This window comes from Hippopotamus amphibius, chromosome 8, assembly GCF_030028045.1.
Source record: "Hippopotamus amphibius kiboko isolate mHipAmp2 chromosome 8, mHipAmp2.hap2, whole genome shotgun sequence".
Taxonomy (NCBI): Eukaryota; Metazoa; Chordata; class Mammalia; order Artiodactyla; family Hippopotamidae; genus Hippopotamus; species Hippopotamus amphibius.
In genome coordinates this window covers 16,174,852-16,198,694 of record NC_080193.1, presented here as the reverse complement: position 1 = coordinate 16,198,694, position 23,843 = coordinate 16,174,852, and the positions used below count along the sequence as shown (strand labels likewise).

The 23,843-nt window shown below is 38.0% G+C and overlaps 1 protein-coding gene across 3 annotated transcripts in view; it reads left to right on the top strand.

Moving 5' to 3' along the window:
* Window positions 1-23,843, top strand: part of TAOK3 (TAO kinase 3) — a 176,746-nt gene that overhangs the window by 135,331 nt on the left and 17,572 nt on the right. For all 3 annotated transcript variants that reach the window (XM_057745334.1, XM_057745333.1, XM_057745335.1), the window contains 4 exons: window positions 9,479-9,613; window positions 17,707-17,943; window positions 19,662-19,790; window positions 23,557-23,760. In XM_057745334.1, the coding sequence (XP_057601317.1) occupies window positions 9,479-9,613; window positions 17,707-17,943; window positions 19,662-19,790; window positions 23,557-23,760 (705 nt within the window). The remainder of the gene's footprint in view (window positions 1-9,478; window positions 9,614-17,706; window positions 17,944-19,661; window positions 19,791-23,556; window positions 23,761-23,843) is intronic.

Below are 23,843 nucleotides of genomic sequence, written 5' to 3'. Positions count from 1 at the left end.
TTTTAAGTGACATTAGGTAAGCAGTCCATAACATGGAATTGTATAAAAGAATCCTTTATAACTTTTTCCATATTAGGCATATGTGAGTTGTGTATGTAACTTATTTTAATAAATATCAGTGATCACATTCTAGTTCCAGTAGGAGAGCAAGTTTAAGAAATTTTTTCACTTGGACGTCTATCAGTTGTGCATTTTTCTTGGGAGAAAAAGGAAATTGAACAGGTAAGGATGAAGGGCATGAGAAAATATTGGTGCCCAGTCATGAATAGTGGAGGGATTATATTTATTTTCTGAACTGATTAGCTAATTCATTCATTCAACAAACATTGGTGGGAACCTTTATTACCTGCCAGGAACTAAGGTAGGTCCTGTGGATACAGACAAAACAGACACGATGCCTTCATGGAGCTTATTATCTGTGGGGGAGATTAAGCAAATAATCATGCAAGTAACTTTATCATGTAACTATAAAACTTGTTCTGGGTAAAAGGAGGACTTAATCTAGCAGGGAGTAGGGGAAAGTCTCCCCAGTGAAGTGACATTTAAGCTAACTTGGGGTGAAAGATCGGGGTGAGTCAGGAAGCAATATGTGCAAAGGCCCTGAGACAAAAGGAAGGGGGGAAAGATCTGAGAAGGTAGAGCTTGGTGGACTACGTGGAAAGTGAGACCAGAGAGACAGCAAAGGATCCAGATTATTAGAAAGGCATAAAAGCATTTTGAGGAAAGGAGTGATATCATGTAGATGCAGAAAACTGGTAAGAGTTCAGCATTGTCATCCGGCCTTCTTTGAATATAGGCAAGTGATCATGTGTTTGAAAGGTAGAAAAGAAGGGCTCTCTTTTTGAATGGAGCTGTCACGGAGGCTGACAGATATTGACTTTTTCCTTTTTGTTACCTTTGGGGCTCCTTGAGGATAGAGAGCAAAAGAAGAGGAATTCTGTTGGATCTTTTTACTCCAGGACCTCCTAAATGAGCACCCAAAATTAGAAGAGAGATACTACTGGCATAATCAACAAGAAAAAAGACCCTGGTCTTGAGCTCACTGGGGTTTTAATTTTTACATGCTGGTATAGAGCTTTCTTTATAATTATATGGGTCTTTCAATAATTTTTTTCTCCTGGTATAATCACTTAAGAAGACTAGATATTAATTTATAGTCTGAAATAGAAAGTAGTTGTATTTGATACACAAGAAATATTTGTCAGGAAATTTTAAGCTATAAAATGTATTCTATTTAATTATTAAATATATAGAGGAAATGTGATGGAAAAACATCGAAAAGCATTTGCAAATAAAACTGCAAATGAGTTAACTTTATAATATAAGCAAGGTAATCAAAAAAATATCAGCTGAGTAAAAGGCAACCCACAGAATGGGAGAAAATACTTGCAAATCATCTATCTTATAAAGGATTAATATCCAGAATATAGAGAGAACTCCTAAAACTCAACGACAGTGAAAAAACAACCTGAATCAAAAATGAGCAAGGACTTGAATCAACATTTCTCCAAAGAAGATATAAAAATGGCCAATAAGCACATGAAAAGATGCTCAACATCGTTAATCAACATCATTAATCATTAGGGGATTGTAATCAAAACTACAGTGAGGTACTACCTCACACACATTAGGATGGCTACTATAAAAAAAATTAAGAAAAAAACCCAGAATATAACAAGTGTTGGTGAGGAATCTTGGTACACTGTTGGTAGGAATGTACAGCCACTGTGGAAAATGGTATGGTGGTTCCTCAAAAAATTAAAAACAGAATTACCATATGATCCAGCAAATCCACTTCTCGGTATATATCCTAAAGCATTGAAAGCAGTGTCTCAAAGAGATTTTTGTACTCCCATATTCACAACAACGTGATTCACAACAGTGAAGAGGTGGAAGCAATGTAAATGTCCAATGACAGATGAATGAATAAACAAAATGTGGTGTATATGTACAATGGAGTAGTATTCAACCTTTAAAAGGCAGGAAATTTTGCCATATGCTACAATGTGGATGAACCGTGACGACATTATGCTCAGTGAAATAAATGTGCCAGCCACAAAAAGACAAATACTGTATGATTCCAGTTATATGAGGCTCTTAGGGTAGTCAGAATCATAGAAAGTATAATGATCGTTGCTAGGGATTGGGGGAAGGGATAAACGGGGAATTGTTATTTAATGGGTACAGAGCTTCAGCTTTACGAGGAGAAAAGTGTCATGGGGATGGATGATAGTGATAGTTACCCAACATTATAAGTGTATTAACACTGAACTGTACACTTAAAAGTAATTAAGATGGTAACTTTATGTGTATTCTACCACAATAAAAAAAAAGGAAAGAAATATAAGCAGGCTAGAGGAATAAAATATATTATATATAAAAACTCGATATTAAATAATGGTATCTCTTCATGAAACCCATTTAGTCCTATACCTGAGCTTAAAATGATATTATCTGGGGCTTCCCTGGTGGCACAGTGGTTAAGAGTCCGCCTGCCAGTGCAGGGGACACCGGTTCAATCCCTGGTCTGGGAAGATCCCACATGCCGCGGAGCAAGTAAGCCCGTGCGCCACAACTACTGAGCCCACATGCTGCAACTACTGAAGCCCACGCGCCTAGAGCTCCACAACAAAAGAAGCCACCGCGATGAGAAGCCCAAGCACTGCAATGAACAGTAACCCCCCTCACCACAACTAGAGAAAGCCCATACACAGCAACGAAGACCCAGCACAGACATAAATACGTACATACATACATACATACATTATCTTTTAAAAAATTATATTATCTTTAAACAAAATAGAAGTCAGTTATTCAGAAATTTCATATTTGTTGGTTTACTTGAATTCCTAAAAGTTTTCCACTTGGCAACATAAAGTAGGATCTTAAACTCTCAATAAAAAGTTTTATATTGTGGACTATAGGAATGAGGAAACTAGTTTAAATCTCTGTCCGCCACTGTTAGTTTTATTTTACTTTGGATAAGTCCCAAACCTCTCCAGGCCTCAGTTTCTCCATCTATAAAATAAGGAGTTGTTCTGTGTGACTTCCAAGGTCACGTCCAGCTCTAAAACTCTGTGCTTATATTCCTGTAATTTTTAAAAGAGCAAATGTCTAAAGTGACTTTCAAGCTGTTTTGTAAAGTGGTGCCTCAAGAACAAGCCTCATCCAACGCCTCACTCAGGATAAAGTCTACTTTTATCTCTAACATTATGTATTTGGATTCCACTTAAGATTTCACTTGAAAAGGGTTTTTTTCCCTAAAAGCCCTGATCAATCCCTTCTCCATGTAGATGAGATGGTAGCTATACTATATTACATGTAAGTATGGGTGATGTTGCAAATGGAATTCTGAGATGCAGGTCCAGTGGCAGCCTCAACCAACTCCCCAGGGAACGCTGGAGCTAAAATGGCCCTCCAGAGTTGTCCTAACTGGCCAGGCCTTGATACCCCCACCCAGATTAGTCACTGCATATGTGGAACCCGGGAAGGGTGCAGACTTGGACAAGGCTGCTCTCTCTGCAGCCCCTAGGAACTGACAGCCAAAGACAATTGCCGACACCAACTCCTTCCTTAAAGGGGGATCTGGGTGTTGCATTTCTGAGTCTATTGTAATTTGTGATCATACAGATTATTTTAGAAAAAAAAAAAGCAATCAGTACTGTTTATGAAACATTTTCCAGTTTTGTATTTCTAGAATCTTAGAAAAGCCTATACATCACTAAATTATCATTTTATAAACAATATCCTACCCATTATCTCATTATCCTATTTTATTTTCTCTTTAATACTTATTACTATCTAAAATTACACTCTATACTAATTTATCTATTATTTCGTGAGTAGAGTGTAGATTTCATCATGGCTAAAGCTATACTTACGTTGTTCTGCAGTGTATCTCAACACCTAGAACAGTGCCTGGCACAGCATAGGCTATGAAATGAATAAATAAGTAGCTATGAAATGAATGAATGAACAGACAAAAAATACACAGTGAATGAATTAATTGCCAGCTACTAAACACCATGCTATTTTGGTTCACTTAACATAATGGATTATAAGGGTTAAATAATATTAAATATTATCTTTATGGTTTGAAAGACTTAAATGAATAGATTTTCTTCAATATATAGTACTCTGGACAATAAGAACGTGCTTAATAAATACCAAAATATAAGACAAGGGTGGAGAATTTTTTTGTTCCCCACCCTTGTGTGTAATAATCAAGATTGCAGACATATCCTAAATTAGTCAAATCATATATATGAACAAATGACCATTTTATACAGGAAATAAACTTACTTGTGTAACTGCTAAGAGTGTGATTTGCAATTAACTGGTCTGCATCCAGAATAAAGATGCCCTGATTTTAGGAGGACAGTTCTATCACAGATCAAGCCCCCAAAATATGAAGTGGGACACTGAAAATTTTCCTTTAACATCAGAATTTCAGGTTACTTCTTTTTTTTTTTTTTAATTTTATTTATTTATTTATTATTTTTGGGAGGGTACACCAAGTTCAATCATCTGTTTTTATACACATATCCCCGTATTCCATCCCTCCCTTGACTCCCCCCCCACCCTCCTTTGAGTCCCCCCCACCCTCCCCATCCCAGTCCTCTAAGGCATCTTCCATCCTCGAGTTGAACTCCCTTTGTTATACAACAACAGGTTACTACTTGGTCTACAATCTTTGCCTCTACTCTGGTCTTTCTCAGGTCCTGCAGGGATCCTAATCTAATCTTCCTTTTGAGCAAGAATGATTTGATAAGTCTAAGGTATATTCTGACAAAATAAACTATAAGCACTTATTTCTTTTCCCCTTGCTAGTGTTGCCACACTGCTTTTTGCAATAACAAGAATATCACCACATCTCTAGCTTGTTAGCTTCTCGAGGACATCTCTCTTCATGTACCTCATGTACCACCTAGCTGGGTGTTTGTTATGTAGTAAGCACTCAATAAATGCTTTGTGTACTAAAATGAAGATGAACTTTTATAGAGCACAATTCCACACCTCAAGTCTTGATTATTCACAAGTGAGTCCAGGGTGAACTCTTAATCCAGGTTAGTTTTTCTGCTGTAGCCTAGGCTGCCTCTGAGGCTCCACCCTTCACCTTAAAACCTTTGGGTGTACAACAGTAGCAAACAGACTTTAATATTGTCCAAGCAACAAAGTCTATTTTTTAATTTGTCAATGAAAAGGTATACTTTTATTCTAACTTTACTTGACCCTTTCTATTAGTCAGTGTTAGTGGATTTGTTTTTTCCCCCTTCTTTAAAAAAAGAACAGCTTTCACCCTTTTCGTGGGAGGGAAAAAAATGAAATGTCCTTGAGGGGATTGGATGTTCTAGTTTAATTTTCACTTGCTTCAGTGGCCTTTCCTATTATTTTTGCTGAAGAGAGGGGCGGGTTCTTTGACTCTTCAACTCACGTTTGGCAAAGTAAAAGTAAATTAACATATGAAGGTAATGTTTTCTTAAACAGAGCAGTCATACAAACCACATCTTTATCCTCAGTGTTCTGCTAGTCCTTTTTTCTCCCTAATAGCTATCCTTCCAAGTGAAGATATCCTTTTCCATCTTCTCCCCTTCTTCTGGCCCCAGCTTTTGATAGCTGCACCTGCTTAGGCAATCATTTAATCATTTTGAAATGAACAAAACGAAAGAGGTGGTGGGTTTGCTGATCCCTTCTCCACAGTGTGAAAAATATGGGAATCTATAAAAAGACTTATCGTCACCAGAAAAAAAACGCCACTTTCCCTCCCCCCTATGTAAAGGTGTGCTTGTATGTGTGTCACAGTTTTGTGACTTCCTTAGAGTACAGAGTGGCAGGTTTTTATAAAATACAAATTTGAATTCTGTTAAATAATAAAAAAGAAAATGTCATTTTCTCAGAATCTTCTCAGACCTATATTCTTGAGCTTATTTATTCAGCAAACATTTTTTGAATGCCCACAAAGTATGAAGCACGATGCTAGGTGCTAGGAAGACTGAGATTTTTCAAACCACATTTACTCTGCCTTCAAAAAGCTCACAGTCTCATGCACAGACGAGTACAAGCATGATGAGGAGTGTGATAAAGGTGTACCTAAAGCATAACAGTCCAGTGGAGTGGTTCCCAAGGTTAATTTCAAGCTAATTTAGCAACTCTGAACAAGTGACCACACTATGAATCCTCATTTCAGAAGCATAAATAGTCAGATATTTAGGGGAAGACTTCTAAATAAAAGTAAAGCCCCTTGTCCAGGGAATAATAGTAAAGTTTTTAATTTGAAGAAGTTTTACTCTGTATAGTGAAAGGACATTATAAATTTCCCAGGTTAACATAGATTTACTTAAAACTGGTCCCCAATCCATAATGGTATTTCAAAGAGCTATTTTGTTCATAGCTGGATAATAAGGTTTTAAGAATAAATTATAAACAAGTCATATATTTTCTCTTGGTAAAGTAGAATGTGATATTTGTTCTTAAGCTTTAAAATCATTCCTCAGCACCAAAGATGTTGGCCCTCTCATCATCTCTGTAAATCACATGCAGTGGTGCTTAAACTGTAAAATAGCAAATTGACCCTTTCCAGTATTGATCTTAAAATATGTTCAGGTCAGAAATTCTGGGAGGCAGGTATAGTCATTTTCAAAGGGGCTGCAACTTGAAGGGGTGGTATCTCCAACAGACCACACACCCAATAAAGCTGATAGTTTAATATGTTCTTACTTGCTTCTCAAGTCACATTGCCCTCATTTTAAAATTGCTTCATTATTTAAGTTGTCTGCAGAGTTTTGAACTTGTTTTAAGCAATGGTGTTGAATATTTTAAAATTTATTTCCCTGTGCACTTGGATATCCTCTGTTAGACTAAAATATTGCCTCATCCTGTGATCTCTTGTATAATATTTGGAGACTTTTAGTGTTGGTAATCTCTGATATGAAGCTACTACGGAAACTATTAATTCTTTTATAAAATTTGTAAATAAAATTTAGGGAGAAGCAAGGGATTATACTGTTATCATTATTTATTATATTTAAAGTAGATTAAAATTTTGGACCTATTCTCTCAGACTAACTTCTAAAATAACATTACTTTTTAACCTTAGTGAGTTATTTAATTAGCTATATGTCAACTAAAATCACTATGATTTCGTTTTAATTTTTCCAGTGTATTCCAATATCCTTGAGTTAAAGAACTTAGCAAATATAATGTGACTTTTAATTTGATAAGCAGAATCCTAACCTACTAGTGTTAATTTTTATCTGAGAGAAAACAAACATATTAAAGTTATACATGAATGTGTTGCACGTGAGTGTGTTTTATTTTATTCTGTTATATGAATAGTGTGGATTCTAGTGTCACTGGTTAACTTTGTAAATCAAGTTATTAAAATTTGAAATTTAGCTGCTGCCACAGCATTGAAGAGCTCCCTCTCAGTAAGTGTACTTAATGTTAGCTAACTAATACCAAAACTCTGACCTGTAAAACCACACAGGCCTCTGCCTACCCTATCTCTTCTGATTGCTGGCATTTGGAAGCTTCTTGCTTTTCTGGGATTATAATATTAAGATCAATTTTGGCAAAATGTAATTTATTAATAAATATTCAGTGATATGAATGGTAGCAGATCCCAGTGCTTTCCTGTCTAGAAACTTAAACCTAGGTATGTACATCCCACACCTAATCTCTCTTTGCCCACTGAAATAAGAGTTTAGAAATAACGTAGAGGATTTTAAATCGACCTATCAAGTATTTTTTTTAATAAATTTCAAAAATATGGCTTGAGATGCTTTTTTAATTTATAGCACCATGTAATGGAACTTTCTGCAATGATAGAAATGATCTGTAACTGCACTGTTCAATATGGTAGCCATAGTCAGTGGCTAGCTTGAAACATAGCTGGTGTGACTTAGGAACTGAATTTTACATTTTATTTAATTAAAATATCCATGTGGCTAAAGGCTGTCTTATTGGACAACAAAGCAGTAGAACACCCCTTGAATCTGATATATATGCTTTCAATGGCATTAAAGGTCCCTTCACTATTTGAAAGCAAAATAGACCACAATATAGTAAATTGAAAAAAAAAAGCCTAAATATAGATGTAATGTTAGATACCTTCCCAAGGTATCTTCTGAAGCATTCTAATTTTATAGAAGGGAAAAGAAAATCAGCCCAATGAAGAATTTAATCATGACTCTTCTCTTTTACATAGAAACCTGCATGTAAAATTTAATTTTCCTCAAGGAGTTTATGTGTTTTGACTTCTCAACATTTTACACTATATAATAAAATTTTGTATTTTTTAAAAACCTCTTTAATTTTGTTTTCTGATGAAGGAAATAGCAATTATAAAAAATTTCAAATAGGGACAAAATGCAAAATTGACTTCTCACAATGGTTTCTCCTAAAACCCTATGGCAAAAAGAGAATTAATTTCTCTTCCCCGTCCTGAGCATGTACTGTTTGAAAATCCCCCATGGTTGTACATGTTTCTGAGCTGTTAATTATTATAGTATCTTTTTCTCTGAGAGGTTAGTGTTACTGATTGACTGACCACTCCATCTTTTATAGAGCAAAGCATCGCCCTTTGAAAGCATTTTCCCCTTTAAAAGTCATTTCAATTGCATTTAAGAAACATCCATTATTATCCTTACAGGGAATGTTATTTTTCACTGGGCGTTACAATAAGATTAATCATCTTTGCCTGTCAAGAAACCCAGACCTGATTAAATCAGTCAAGGACATTAAATTCCAGCTTTACTCACTCTGGTGACCATACCGACACTGAGTTGAGGAAGAATTTGTAAAAGTATCATTTGGTTAAAATTATATGCCTGTCTCTTTAAATCTAAAAAAAAAATCCTTTCAGAAGCTGTAGAGAGAAGGTGCTAGAACTGTGTACGATCATGACTGGAAAGCAGGATCCCTCAGTGACTGCCGAATCTTCCCAGCACAAGATAGAGAGGCAGTTCAGCACAAGCCTACACTGGTTCTAGGCAGAACGATGATCCTACCGAACAGATCTCAAATAAAATTTAATTGAGAAAGCAGATCTTTCAAGGGAATGAGGCGGAGGCTCGCTTTTATGTTAAAAGCCACCAGCATCCTCCTTGCTAGACATGGACATGACATTTTTAAAGGAATTATTTGGTTACAGCGTTTTAAACAAACTGTTCTAAGGAGTCTGTACATTGCCTTGTTTTTTCTATTCTTTTTTTCTTTTGCATATATGTAATTCTGGAGGTAAAGAAAAAGCCTGCCAGGGATTCAGAAGGCATCCCACTAGCGATCAGCTGACATTCCTAACTGAAGGCTGCAATGTGTTGCTTATTCATTTTGTACCGTGGGAGCTGCGGGGACTAGCAGAGAGCTAAACTATGCATTTCAAACAGCAGTGCTTGTGCAGAAAGAGGGGTGAGAGAGAGGCAGCCGGCGAGGAAAGAGCACAGCTGGACTTTCTCCTTGTTTTTATCCATTTCTGCAGGATCATGTATTCATAAGGGATGAGGCGGGCCACGGCGATCCCAGGCCTGAGCCGCGGCCTACCCAGTCAGTTCAGAGCCAGGCCCTCCACTACCGGAACAGAGAGCGCTTTGCCACGATCAAATCAGCATCTTTGGTAAGCAAACACCCCTCTACCCACCTTCCCTTCCTTCCCCTCCTCCCCATCTGGCAGCCTCTCGCCCTCCCTGAGCCTCTCTCGGCTTCATGGATGGGAGGAAAGGAGTCAAGAATGTTTTCTCCCTCCTAATAATTTTATTCATTTTAGAAAAAAATCTGTTGGCATAGCAACCTGATCTCAGATATTTTAGCATTGTCTATGGCATGGGAAAAAACCCTTTGTGTGTGTGTGTGTGTGTGTGTGTGTGTGTTTGTTTGTGTGTATTTATGTATGCTGTATGTGCAAAATAAAAGGCCTTTGAGGTGAAGTTGCTAATCTATACAATTTTGTAAAAGCTATTTGTCTTTCATTGAAATAATACTGCTAAGAAAATATTTTAAAGGTATTTGATGTGTGTGTATGCAGGGCACTATGCTTCTTTTTGTATAGATGCATGTGTGTCTATAATGTGTACACACACATCAAAAGATAAAACACAATTTTTAAAAAATATATGGTTGCTGGCTAATGTATATAATTGTAGGAAATAAGATACTTGCTTCCCAGGGATGGATTGCTGGTTCGTTCTGGTTCATTCATTTATTTATTGCAACAATGGTAGTGGCTGCACTTCCCTATTTAACCCCTGAAGAATTTCCTGGCACCAATAAAGCAAGAAGGGCTTTGTAAGAGAGGGTAGGGATGGTTGTGGAAGGAGAGATACTGTAGGATCCTTCAGCATTTTTACTATTGCAAATGTGATTGCTGGATGCCCTTGTAGTAGCAAAAGGGGTGTGTGCTGGAAGAGTTAGTTTTCATGCCTCCTCCCCTTGGCCCCCCACGCGTGCGCGTGCGCACTCTCTCTCACACACACACACACACACACACACACACACACACACACACACACACTCACATCATTTCATCCTTGGCACTCTAAACTCTCTTTAATCTTTCGCTTCTAAATCTCACTTCTCAGCCCAAAAATTATTGAAATATTAGTTGTTTTGCCCAAAATGATGTTAGAGGTCACATGGGCAGGAAGAGTTAGTGTACACTGCCTAGCTATTTCATTTAGAACCTATGATGACATCATCCGAGGCCGACCCAGAAATGATTATTTTTCTTGTCCTGTTTTTAAAATCTGATTTCAGCTTTTATTTCTCAAATGATTTTAAAGGCTTCATTTATTTTAGGGATTGATAATATATTATAATTTTTAAAAACCCAAATATAAGGAAAATGGAAGTTAAAGCACATACATATTGCTATGCCTGCTGCTGTCTACAAGCAAGCAATTTAATTTAGACTGCTTATAAATAAGTCTGCCTTTAAGTTCTTTTGTATAGAAGTTTCTTGTATTCTCTTCAATGGACAATTTTTCATTTTAAATGCATGCCGTACTGTGTAATGGAGATCTTAAAATGTCCACTGTGTATTTGCTAATGATTGCTAAGCACCTACGAAACATGCTTTTGAGTCTAAATAAAGCATCCTCTAATTATTGAATAATAAATAACTTCATACCATGATATCTGACAAAAAAGAAATCCGGTGTGTTTAGAATATGACTACTTACCACTGACTCTTGTGAGACTTGTACCTTTATCCAGACCCGTGCATGTTGAAATGAAAGGAGAAATGAACAACCACTGAGACTCAGAGCACCATAAGCAGGTTTTGAACGTGAGGCAGACATCGTCCGTGGGTTTTCCCGCTGTGGGACAGGTTCTTTTCTTTTCTTACTTGCCACACCCTCCTTCCCACATCATATATTCATGACCTCTCCTGCCACCCAGGAAGATCACTACTGTCATGCCAGAATGATCTCACGCTTGCATTTGTGAACTCATCCAGGGCTACTCTGTGTGTGTATCAGCCATCACAGGCTCCCTCTCTGTGGATGATGAAAGCTGCCTCCCTACTAGGCTGTCTCAGGGCCACAGGCAAAGTCCTCAGGAACCTCTCTGAATCCTACAGGCTTCGTAGTGCCCATCCAGAGAACAGCTGGGATCAGTCTCTCTGATGGACTTTTGATTTGCTAAAAGCCTTCTGCACCTGTATTAGGTTAAAAAGAGTGGCCTATAGGCTGTTGCTGTAGCCGCAAAATAAGTTGTTTTATGTGTAAAATCTTCTCCAGATGTGATGCTTTGGGAGTCACGGTGGGGTTGATGCAAGTTTATCAGAGTTCAGTGGTGTTTGTATTTAATGGTTTTTAGGGGGGTGGGGGGGAATTAATGAAAAGGAAAATTGGTATGGTGTTGAGTAGTTCCATGTTCCATTTTGGACAATCTAACTGTTGGTGTGGATATTTTAATGTGTATTATCGAGTACTACAGTTCTACTACCCATTATATTGTTTTAAAGGCTAATTCCAATAGGAATATATAAATCAGGACACTGGCACATCAAAAAGAAGTCTCTAATTTTTAACAACTTATCTCAAATCTTATTGTTTGTTATGGATGCCTGCTCAAATGAGAAAGGCTAAAATTACTTAAAATGATATAAAAGTAAGAACAAGATCATGGACAAATGAAAGTGCAGGGTACTGAATAATCAAGTCATTGTTGAAACCTCACTTCTCATAGTTAGCAGCAATACTATATTGATTTGTTTATTTTGGTTATACCCTTTTTTTCTAACTTTCTAGCAGAAGTGCTAACAAGCCGTAGAGTCCAAAAGTGAACAGCAAAAAGAAGAAGAATTTAGAAATTAGTTTTTCAGTTACTAGATAAATAAGTGATGAGTGTATATTTTAAAGAGACTTGCAAACTGACCAAAAAAATTACAGTTCCTCAAATTTGTTATATCAGCCTACCTTTTCTACATAAACCTGAAAGAGGCCTAGCTCTGTGGTTTTGCCCCTTAGCATTTCTTTCTACATTGTGCTTTTGAATGGGGCTATTGACAAATATATTAAGCTAGTGGGCTGCAGGCTTTTACTGCTAGATGTTTTTATTATTTTGGCAACTTAAAACTGAGATTTTTAATGTTTTTATGCACTGTTGCACAACTGCATTTGTAGCAATGGATCTTGATACCAGGGGAAACCCTGAGGAAACTTTAGAGGGGTGTGTGTGTGTGTGTGTGTGTGTGTGTTTGTTTATAGTAATTTGAGGGCAGAGATTATTGACCTTATTTTGAAAAATTAGAAGGGAGGGCACATCATGAAATCTCTTTTATTTTATCCTTTTCTTTTTCTTCTTCTGTAAAGAAAGTTTATATTGGGCTGATTTGTTATCTGAAGAAAGGAGTTGTTTATATAGTTCTTTGGAATTACTTATCTGACTTCTTGGGCTTTTGAGATGTGCCTTCCTTCAGTTTTTATTGATGGTGAATGGAGATCCTAATATTTTAAGTGTTTAGTGACCCATGGGAGTATTTTCAGCTATTGTTACATCTGCTGTCATTTCTTAAAATTTCAGTGTCCTGGGTCACTGGCAGTTCTCATAGTAGATGTTACTATAGAGAGCACCAAGGCCATATCTATAAGACAGTCAGCTTCTGGCCTTATGAAAGAATTCTTACTAGAATGCAGTGGTCTTACTACACGTGTGAATTTATGTTAGAATGCACATTAGGGAGAAGGGCATAAAACTCTTAATTTCTAATTTCCAGGAAAGCGTGTAAGAGAAAATGATTATAGAATCTTTGCTTGATTTTTTTTTAAAATGCAGCCTAATCATTGAGCTAATCGTGAAATTGTATACCTAAATGAGTTTGACAGACAAACATAAAAACATTAGAGCCTCAGCAGTAAATGCTACTGTTTCACCTCTCAAGTGCCCTGCTGTTCTGTTTCTAAATGCTTGAAAATGTGTTCTCTCCCTGGATAGTTTACCATAGGGTGCTTATCAAAATATTGCAAATCTCCCCTTTCCTTTTTCTTGGCTTTTTAATCTCACTAAGATCATTGCTGATACCGCTTTTCACTTGTGCTACAGCCCAACCCATATGACCAAAGTCCTTCAATAAACGTGTTGAATGAATGAATGAATGCTCTTCCAATACTGTTATCACAGGAGAATTTGGATTCATAAGTGTGCCTTTCAAAGTTCCTCATGTCAGTTTTTCTGTATAAGGCAGAATTGCCTGTGATCAGTCTACTTTTAGTATGAATGTAAAACATTTTTTCCCCTAGGTGTTCTAAAGAGTGGAATGTCAAATATCTGATGCCAAAATGTGACTCACTGTATTCTTTTTAAGAACTTGCTCTAAGTTTTATTTGTTCTAAGTGCTGAGGTAGCCAGTTTTATCGTATGTGTTATTTTGATCCTTACACATAATTAATCTTGTAAGGTGGCTTTGATCTTTTAAGAGGGTAACACTATCAGCCACCATGCTCCTCTTTTATCTTCAGTAAGTTGCTTATTAGCTTTCTAATGCCAGTGTTCTGTATTTGGTAGGCATACAGTATACTTTGGATGAAGTAGTTTATTTTGGGGCCAAATTTTGCTGGAATTAAGTAGGGTAGAATGCAGTGGCTGTAGAAACTTTCTGAAAAATTTCAGTTTTCCTTTATGGTTCTTTATTTTTATATATTATTCCAGGTATATGAAATAGTTAATTCAGAGTCTGAAATTATATATACTTATATTCCACAACCTGGATGTGAGTACAGTTTTATTATTAAACTTGTCCTTTCTCTTGGATGCACTTCTTTTTTTAATAAATTTATTATTTATTTATTTATTTATTTATTTATTTTATTGGCCGTGTTGGGTCTTCATTGCTGCAGACAGGCTTTCTCTAGTTGCGGTGAGCGGGGGCTACTCTTCGTTGTGGTGCGCAGGCTTCTCATTGCAGTGGCCTCTCTTGTTGCAGAGCACGGGCTCTAGGTGCATGGGCTCAGTAGTTGTGGCTCACAGGCTCTAGAGTGCAGGCTCAGTAGTTGTGGCGCACAGGCTTAGTTGCTCCACGGCATGTGGTATCTTCCTGGGGCAGGGATTGAACGCGTGTCCCCTGCATGGGCAGGCAGATTCTTACCCACTGTGCCACCTAGGAAGTCCTTGGATGCGCTTTTGATCTATGTCCCCATAACCAGAAATGCTTAGTTCAGAGGGGGGGAAGAAAAAAAACAGCTATTACTCCTAGCTTGACAGAAGAGGGAAACCAACATGTAGCGACCATCTCCTATGTGTCAGACAACTTGCTAGGCACAAGTGTTATCTCATCATAGCAGTAGTTCCTCTTCACATATGAAGATTTTGAGAAACTTCAAGAAGTTATGTAATTTGCCAAAGATCAGTTATGTAGTGAGGGGTGGAAAGAGATTCGTCTCCCAGCAGCCTGCTAAGTGTGGCAAGGTGCTCCTGCCCATTTTTCACTGATCACATTTTTGAGATTATCATTGTAAAAACCAGTCATTACATTTCTATAACTTCTTCAGTAGAGTTATTTAGTTTGTAATGTAGACACCACTCTCTCCAGCACTCACCTTTTTGGGTGTTTGATTCCCTCTATTACTTCATAACAGAAAGTTTCATTTCTTTTCTGCCTTGGTGATGTGAATTTCCTCAGGCAATTCAAGAGCCTAGCACCTTAGTTCAGATCCCAGGCTTCATAAAAATTAAAGAGGTAAATTACGTGTGAAAGCACATTGTATAAACCATAAAGCATGATTAAAATTATGAGCTATTTTTGTCAAGCAAATAATGTATTCATAAGACACAAAGTATAAACTTAAAACATACATGTTATACATAACTGTATGATAATATATTTTTATATATTTCATATTAGACTTCATAAATGAAATAGTTATACTTTTATTTGAAATCATCTATCTAGCTTGAGCATGGAATTCTAAAACTCAGTATGTCTAAATGTACCGAAAAAGACAATTACTTTGAAACTTAGAAATGAGAGTTGTAACAAACGAAAGGTGATATTAGGAGTTTAAGAAAGTGATTATTCAAATTATGGGAAGCATTCGCATTTACAAGCAGAATGTCTCTCCTGGCATTCAGCGATGTACAACGATAGCTTGTAATTTGTCTCTGCCACATGCTTGTATGAGCTGGTGTGCAGTAGGACCACCCTCTTCACAAGGACTCACCCACCAATTAGGACAGAAAATGTTCTTGACCCAACTCATTTCCATTTTATCTTGAGGCTGCCTGGTTTAAGGAAATGGCCATCCTGAGGATATTTTACTGACCACAAGCCAGTCAGACATTCTGCTGGCAAGTTGTAAATGTGTCGTGATAGCTGTAGAGTGTGCCATGCCTCAGCTTTGGGAATCTGATTGAAGAAGGGATACTCAAATAAGAAAAAGTAAGTTTATGGGCAAAACATGTCTCAAACTCATTACCCAAGAACAGACACTTTACTGCCATATTTGTCTGAAAAAGAAATGAATGCAAAAGGACTAAATGGTATCCTTTCTGTTGACTGGAATTTTTTTTTCCCTCTATAATTGAACTTCAGAAAGGCATGAGCATGAGAAAGTGAATATATACATATATTTTGAACTACTTTTTCCTCTTACCATGAAATAAGTACTTTAAAAAATATGTTATAATGATGACAAAACAGATTATTAGTTTCTTTAGAGTATTAGGTGCCTCTTTGGCGGTGCTATCCTGTTTGTTTTGATCTTGAAATAGCTTCTGCTCTATTCCTCATCCTTAAAGAAGAGTGTCCTTTAGAAAAGAGAAATGAATATGAGAAACCTAGTGTTAAGTTCAGCTGGAAAGGTTTCAAAGTTCGGCTTATGTTTAATGGTGTACTCTGATAATACTATCCAGTTACAGAACAGCACTCTCTTGATAGTAAGGACTCAGTCTACTATGCAGGGATACCTTCTAAAAAGAGCAAAGAAACAAATAGTTCTTTGTACAAAATGCACTTTGACCCATAAACTGAAAATCATAGAAAGAATTAATAGTAGCATGGAAATTTCCAGTAAAACTTATTTAAGGGCTAGGTAGGGGAGAAGTGTCTTATAGTGGTAGATTGAAGGGACTGAATTACGTAGTGTAAAATGAAACTAAAGTGATAATTGTGTAATTAAGGTTTCCCACTAAAATAGGGACGATTAGAAGGAAGTGAACAGGACAATAATGAGGAGTCATAAATTGAAGAAAGGACTGGAAAATCAGAAAAGGTTTAATAGAAAGAAACCAGAAATGCCAGAATTTACATTTGTAATCTTCAGTTTGTTGGATATTCACTTGAGAATGGGTTAAGGAAAAATTACTAAGAAAAGTAGCCATCCAAAAATCATAGAAATATTTTCTCCTTTTTAGGAGAGTACGTGAGTGTATGTAGTTTGTTAACTTCTCTTTTGTGGGGAAGGGGAAGAAGGAGACATGATTTAAAAGGAGAGAGCTCGCTTTTGCTCTCGCTCAGTTCATATTAAGAATTGGAAATAAATCTTGTTCAAAGTATTTTAGAAGGATATTCAAGATTCCTATGACTGTTAGAGGCATGATCTTTAAAAAGAAACAAATAAGCAGTATGCTATAGTGCAGTGCTTCCCAACCGGAGGGATTTTGCCTGCCAGGGGACATGTGGCAATGTCTACAGACATTTTTAATATTGTCTTGACTTGGGATGTGCTACTGGCATCTGGTGGGTGGGCCAAGGATGCTGCTCAACATCCTATAATGCACAAGACAGCCTCTCAAAACCAAGAATTATCTGGCTCATTGTCAGTAGTGCCGAGGTTGAAAAATCCTGGTGTAGTGGAAATAGCATGGCTCTGGAACCAGACAGAAATGGGTCTGCATCCCAGCTCTAATCCTGATTAGCTATGTGACCTTGAGGATATATATGATGATATATCAAAAATGTATAAATACATTTTGGCTGAATGAATAACGTTAATTCCCTTAAGTCTCAGTTTCTTCCTCTATAAAATGGTAGTGGTAACACCTACCTCATGAATGAATAGAATGAGCACGTGAATGAGGTGGTTTGTAGGACTAAAGATAACATCAGGAGTGCCCAACACAGTGCCTGGTACCTGTGCGTGTTCAGGAAATAGTCATTAAATTAATGGTGGTGAGATAAATAAAATTATACCAGAGGGTTCCTCTGCTTTGCCTGAAAGCTTCTCTTCCAAGAATTTGGTTACCTGAGTTCCGTTCCCCAACCCAAATCAGGTTACACGACAGATCCATGAGCATGAGCAGGAGAACGAGTTGCGGGAACAGATGTCAGGTTATAAGCGGATGCGGCGCCAGCACCAGAAGCAGCTGATCGCCCTGGAGAACAAGCTGAAGGCTGAGATGGACGAGCACCGCCTCAAGCTACAGAAGGAGGTGGAGACACATGCCAACAACTCGTCCATCGAGCTGGAGAAGCTGGCCAAGAAGCAAGTGGCTATCATAGAAAAGGAGGTCAGTATGCACACATGTGCCCTCGTGCCACAACCAAGCCAAGCCTGTTCCAGGCAGCGGCATCCCGTGAGCAGGAGGCAGAAGGGATGCGCTTTCTGGTGATAGAGGAACAGTATTGCTGTGGGGAAGGGGGGTCCAGGTTTTATGGGGCTACTTAAAATTGTCATTAAAAGTTAAAATAGTAACTGAAAGTATATATTGCATTCTTGTCTATTCAGATACATCCTGAACATCAGTCCTCTGATGGGGGTGTGATACAAATAAAAAGAAACAAGATGTTTCTATCCTATGGAAACTTGAACAATTGATGTCTGTTACTGTGCCTGCCTCACTCACAGTCCTCTTCAAAAGAAAACTACTCTACAAATAAGTCCCTTTTAGTGGTGATAATCCCTGCCTACAGCTGATGGGACAAGGGGCGGGCACCTGACCAATGGCAGCAAGTCATTGATCTGGCTACTGCTTGGGTCTTCTCGGGAACATGTCTTTCCCTTCCAGGTTTTAAACTAATTTTAAAAACAGACAAGAGGGTAATGCAGATAGAGGGTCAAAATATCACTTTATTAGTGATAAATATTAGGAGAGGTGATTTTTATCTGAAGGGAAACAGGTCTAATAGTACCGAACAAAATTAAACAGACTTGGCTACCCAGGCACTGGCAGTGCTAAACCAGTTGCCTTCCCCACCCTCCACCCCCCATAAGACTTACATAGTGTGGAAAAGCAGGGGTGAATTTGTGCTCCCTGGGGATGGAGTGACTGGGGACAGGGTGCCAGGAGTGTTTCAGTAATTACTCTCTCTCTCCACATGGAAGGAAACATCAGAATTATAGAAGCATTCCCCCAAACAGCCATCAATCTATGAGGCAGTCTGGCACGAACACCTCTGCCCAAACAGGGGTGATGTTCATTAAATAAACCAGTCAGAGTCTGTCTTGGGAGTCTGATTTGGTAAATATGTGGGAAGAATTGTTCATAATGGAAAAGTTGTTGATAATAGAGGCTAGAGGTGAAAAGATTCATGGAAAGAACCGTAAAGCATACTTCTCTCTCTAGTCACTAAGTATCTCATCTTATATATGTGCTTCGCCTAGATGGGTCCTGAAACTTAGATTTGGTCACTTTCAGCAGCTAATATTGATTGGGTTATCTTTTATTTGATCTGTTTCCTATCCATTTAGGAACCCCCAAAATGTCCTGGTATACAACTACTGTGGATTATAGCAGATGCCTCAGAAAACATAATGTCATTAACTTTGCCTGTTGTACTAAGGATGACCCCATTCAAAAATCTGATTGTTGAAATAACCAATGAGAGAGTTAAATTCTTGAAAGAAACCTGGCCAGTCATGGTTATTTATCCATTTTTATAATTTAGCTCTTGGGCCACCAACAATATGATAAAACTCTTTTATTATAATCCTTAGTTCACCTTTCAGCCCATGTATTTTGTGTGTGTTCAGTAAAACTTGTTTATGGTTTACCTTCATATTTTTCCCATAATTGGGAGTATATTTTTAAATGGTAAAAATGTCAATTATTTTTGTCTAAGATACAGGAGAATCAAAACAGGCATTTACTTACCATTTTTATGAGTTATTTGTTCAAAAAAATTACACTATTCAGTACTTTTGGACTCTTAATGCATTGGAGAATATCGACAACTGAATTCTGTGTGAAGAACAATTCATCTTGTATTATGTTTGTTATTTTATCAGGCAAAGGTAGCTGCAGCAGATGAGAAGAAGTTCCAGCAACAGATCTTGGCCCAGCAGAAGAAAGACTTGACAACTTTCTTAGAAAGTCAGAAGAAGCAGTATAAGATTTGTAAGGAAAAAATAAAAGAGGTAAGAATATCAATATTTTGTAGTCATCAAGTTGCCATTAGAATGGCTGGAACTTAAACTCGATTCATCTTATATTGTGATCAATAGTGTAACCTGTTGATTCTCAAACTTTCCAGTAAATCACCTGAAGTGGTTATTAAAACAGATTGCTAGCCCACCACTAGATTTTCTGATTCAGTGGATCTGGAATGAAGTTTGAAATGTGCATTTCTAACAAGGTCCCTTGTGATGGCTGATGGTGCTTGTCTAGGCACCACACTTCAGGAACCGTTGGTCTAACTCTAAACCATTCCTGCCTACTTCTGGTTTGTTCTCCACACTTCAGCCAGTGATCTTTTCAAACCATGAGTCTCATCATATCACCTCATGATTTTAATATTCATTGGCTTCCCATTGCTCTTAGGATCGATCAGAATACTGGAAGTGCCTATGTGGTCAGCTGCCAGCCTCCCCTCCACTCTCACCTCACTCCAACGTTCCCTGCTCACCCCACCCCTGACTCAGTGCTGCTCCTGCCACAGTGGTCACTTTTGGTTCCTCAAATGTGTCAAGCTCTGACCTCCTCCATGGTCTGTGCTCACCCTCTTTCTTCTACCAGGGTACTCTCCCCACCCCCACTCCCAGTCCCTCCCCAACCTGCTTATAAGACTAAGGATTGTTTATTAGTACCACAGCTTAAATTTCACTTCCCCAGGGAAGCCTTTCCCTGACTGCCTTGTCCAAGACGGGTGCTTCTGGTTTTATAACACTAATTTTCAATTATTCATATATATGTGTAATTATTTGAGCTATTTTATCCTACTAGCCAGTAAGCAATGAGAGCAAAGACCATGTTTTTTTGTTGTTGTTGTTTGTTTTTTTCTTTCTTTCTCATGACTGTATCCCTGTGTCTGGTACATGAGAATATTTGATAAATGAGTGACTGATTCTTGAGTGTTTGGTTGAAGACCTCTAGTGGACTTAGAGAGTCCCCCTGAGGAACTGCAGTTTGATCTGAAAGCTCAAATTTCTTCACTTCTCCCTTTACAGTACTTACAGGTGAACTGCCTGCAGTTCCATAGACTTTCCTCCTTATGAGACTTAGGATTTCTTATTTGTGGAGTACTAGTGTATTAAGGTTTTAATAGAATTCAGATGGGACGTTGATTTAGTATATGAAATCATTCGTTTAGCTCATATTCTAAGTTAACAATATGTGACTTAGCAAGGTTCCTCTCCAATTCTTTTTTAATTAGGAAGTAAAAGCAAGCAGGTTGGGGTGAGCCTCAGGATCTTTTGCCTTGCCCCAATGAGTCACTGGTAATTGTTGGAACCAATAGAAATTTGTTTCTGATCCGCACTGCCAGAATGGGAAGAATCTCTGACACTGTAAGGTCTAGAAAACCAGGCTATAGAGAGAAATAGCCCAACCAAGAAGGTTCACATGCTCTCCATTTTCTTTTAGTTATTGCTTGATCTGGAATATTAAATCATAATAGAAATATGTTGCTAGATCACAGAAATAATCTTAATTTTTCAATAAGAAATTTTGGAATTTTCTTAACTGCAAATAGATTCTTATGTCTAACTCCATGTGTTCACTCATGCTCTGGAAGCCATACTTTTTGCAGCCACCATTTTGAGTGTTTGTACCACGAAGGTATTTGGAGATTTGCGTGAACTACACCTTTAGAAGGTTCTCGCACAGAACCAATTCGAGAGTCCCCACTCAGTCTCAGGCATAGGGCTGTTTTTGGTTCACCATACTCAGATTTACGAGTGCAAGAGACCACAGGCCTAAATGTACATGTCCTTCAAGACGCTCATGAAGAAAAACTAGCCTACACCCAATTTAAGATAGCCTCTATAAGCCTTTCTATGCAAAGCTAATATTTCTCCTTACGAAATAAAGCTTAGTTCAGACAATTGAAAATGGCATGTATGCTTGGATATTGATATAAAAGGTATTGTCCTTGGGATGCCAAAACAATCTCCGTTATCCCCACTGTTGATAAATAACAGGGGTATGGGTAACACAGAATGATGGATGGTCCAGAAATAATTTATTCTTGATTTTGGAGTGAATTTCTATGGTCATATTTTAATTTGGGTGCACAATATAGTGGTTAATGCCAAACCTAGGAGTGAAGTCACAGCATCAAGAGGTGAGTCCAGCAGCCTTCCTGTTGTGATCCCAGCTTACTCCACGCTGGAAACAGCTCTTGCTCTTGTTGATTCTAATATTTCACTTAAGATTTCACTGAAACAGGACAGTTGAAAGTTGATTTACCTTCTTGGCTAAGTGCACAAACAATCCACATCACAGAACATTAAGTGAAATAGGTATTAGCAATTAAAAGAGATTTCAACTGAGTAGTTAACCAAATATTACAGGTCCAGCTTATAGATGTGAACAATATGAACAAGGAGGATGCCCTGTACTTTCTCTAAAAGTGGTCTTCTTACTTTCACTGTAGACTAACTTCTTCTACTACTACTACTACCACCACCACCACCACTACTACTACTTCTTCTCCTTCTTCTTCTACTACCTCCTTTTATTTATTTATTTATTTATTTATTTTATTTGGCTGTGTCGGGCCTTAGTTGCAGGATCTAGTTCCCTGACCAGGGATCAAACCCGGGCCCCCTGCATTGGGAGCGCAGAGTCTTAACTGCTGAACTACCAGGGAAGTCCCAGTTAACATCTTCTTAACTGTTTGATTTTCTGCTTTCTTCCCATTACTTATATGGCTTGGAACAATTATGAATTTTGTCCTTTTGAAAATATAGGGGGTTTATTTACCCTCTAGTACCAAATAAAGAATGCTTTTTCCTGAAATTCAAACTAGTGACATTTGCAGCGTTAGCTCCTGTCTGTGACATCTGTCTACTTCTCTCCATCTTGTCAGCACCTTCTTTGTCCACGCTACGATCATCTCTTGCCTGGACCTTTGTAATAGCTTCCCAGCTGTCTCCATGGACATGCTCTTGCCTCCTTCGTTCTGTTCTCCACATGGCAGTCAGAGTCATCTCATTATGACACCCCCACATATGTAAAATCCATTTCTCCTGTGCTAAAACTCAGCATCCTTAACTTGGCCTGTAAGGTCCTGTAATGGCCCTGCCTACCTGTTGAATTTCATCTCACATCACACTGTACCACCCTTCCTGGCTTTCTCTCAGTCTCAGGTAACCCACTCTAAGGGTTTCACTCATGCTGTTTCCTCTGCCCAGAGTATTCTTCCCTCTCCTTTCTCGCTGATTAACTCCTACGGATTTTTCAAATTTCAGCTTAGTTGTTACCAAGGTCCGATATTTTTTATTAAACATCCTTTGAACCAAGTACCTCAACTCAACTGCACAGTAATTATGATGGTAATCTTCAGTTCATTTCTGTGGTTCTTTGATTAATTTTTGATTTTTGATTCTAGACTGTAAAGCCCCATGATGGCAGATTCTGTATTCTTTGCTCACCGTTGTATCCTTGTGCCTTGCACAGTGCCTGTTGCATGATAAGAACTCAATAAGTGTGTGTTGATTGAATGAGCAAACCCATAATTTCTGAGCGTGAGAAGCCAAAGACATGAAAACTAACAGGTCTCCTTCTCAATTGATTTTTTTAAAAGAAGGAGGTGGAGGGGAGTACATGTGCGTTCCTGACCTTACATTCTCAATTGCTTTCAAAAATAATTCAATCTACACTGCAGTAAGCTATTATAGTTCCTTTTGCCTGATGAGACTGGCATGGTTTTTTTGGTTTTTGTTTTTGTCTGTTTTTGTGAAGGAGATGAATGAGGACCATAGCACACCCAAGAAAGAAAAGCAGGAGCGGATATCCAAGCATAAAGAGAACTTGCAGCACACACAGGCTGAAGAGGAAGCCCACCTTCTCACTCAGCAGAGACTGTACTACGACAAAAACTGTCGTTTCTTCAAGCGGAAAATAATGATCAAGCGGCATGAGGTGGAGCAGCAGAACATACGGGAGGTATTTATTATGTTCATAACTATTGTCATTGACTTATGAGACAGTAAGCTTTGTGAGGATCATGACCATGTCTGTTTCGTCCA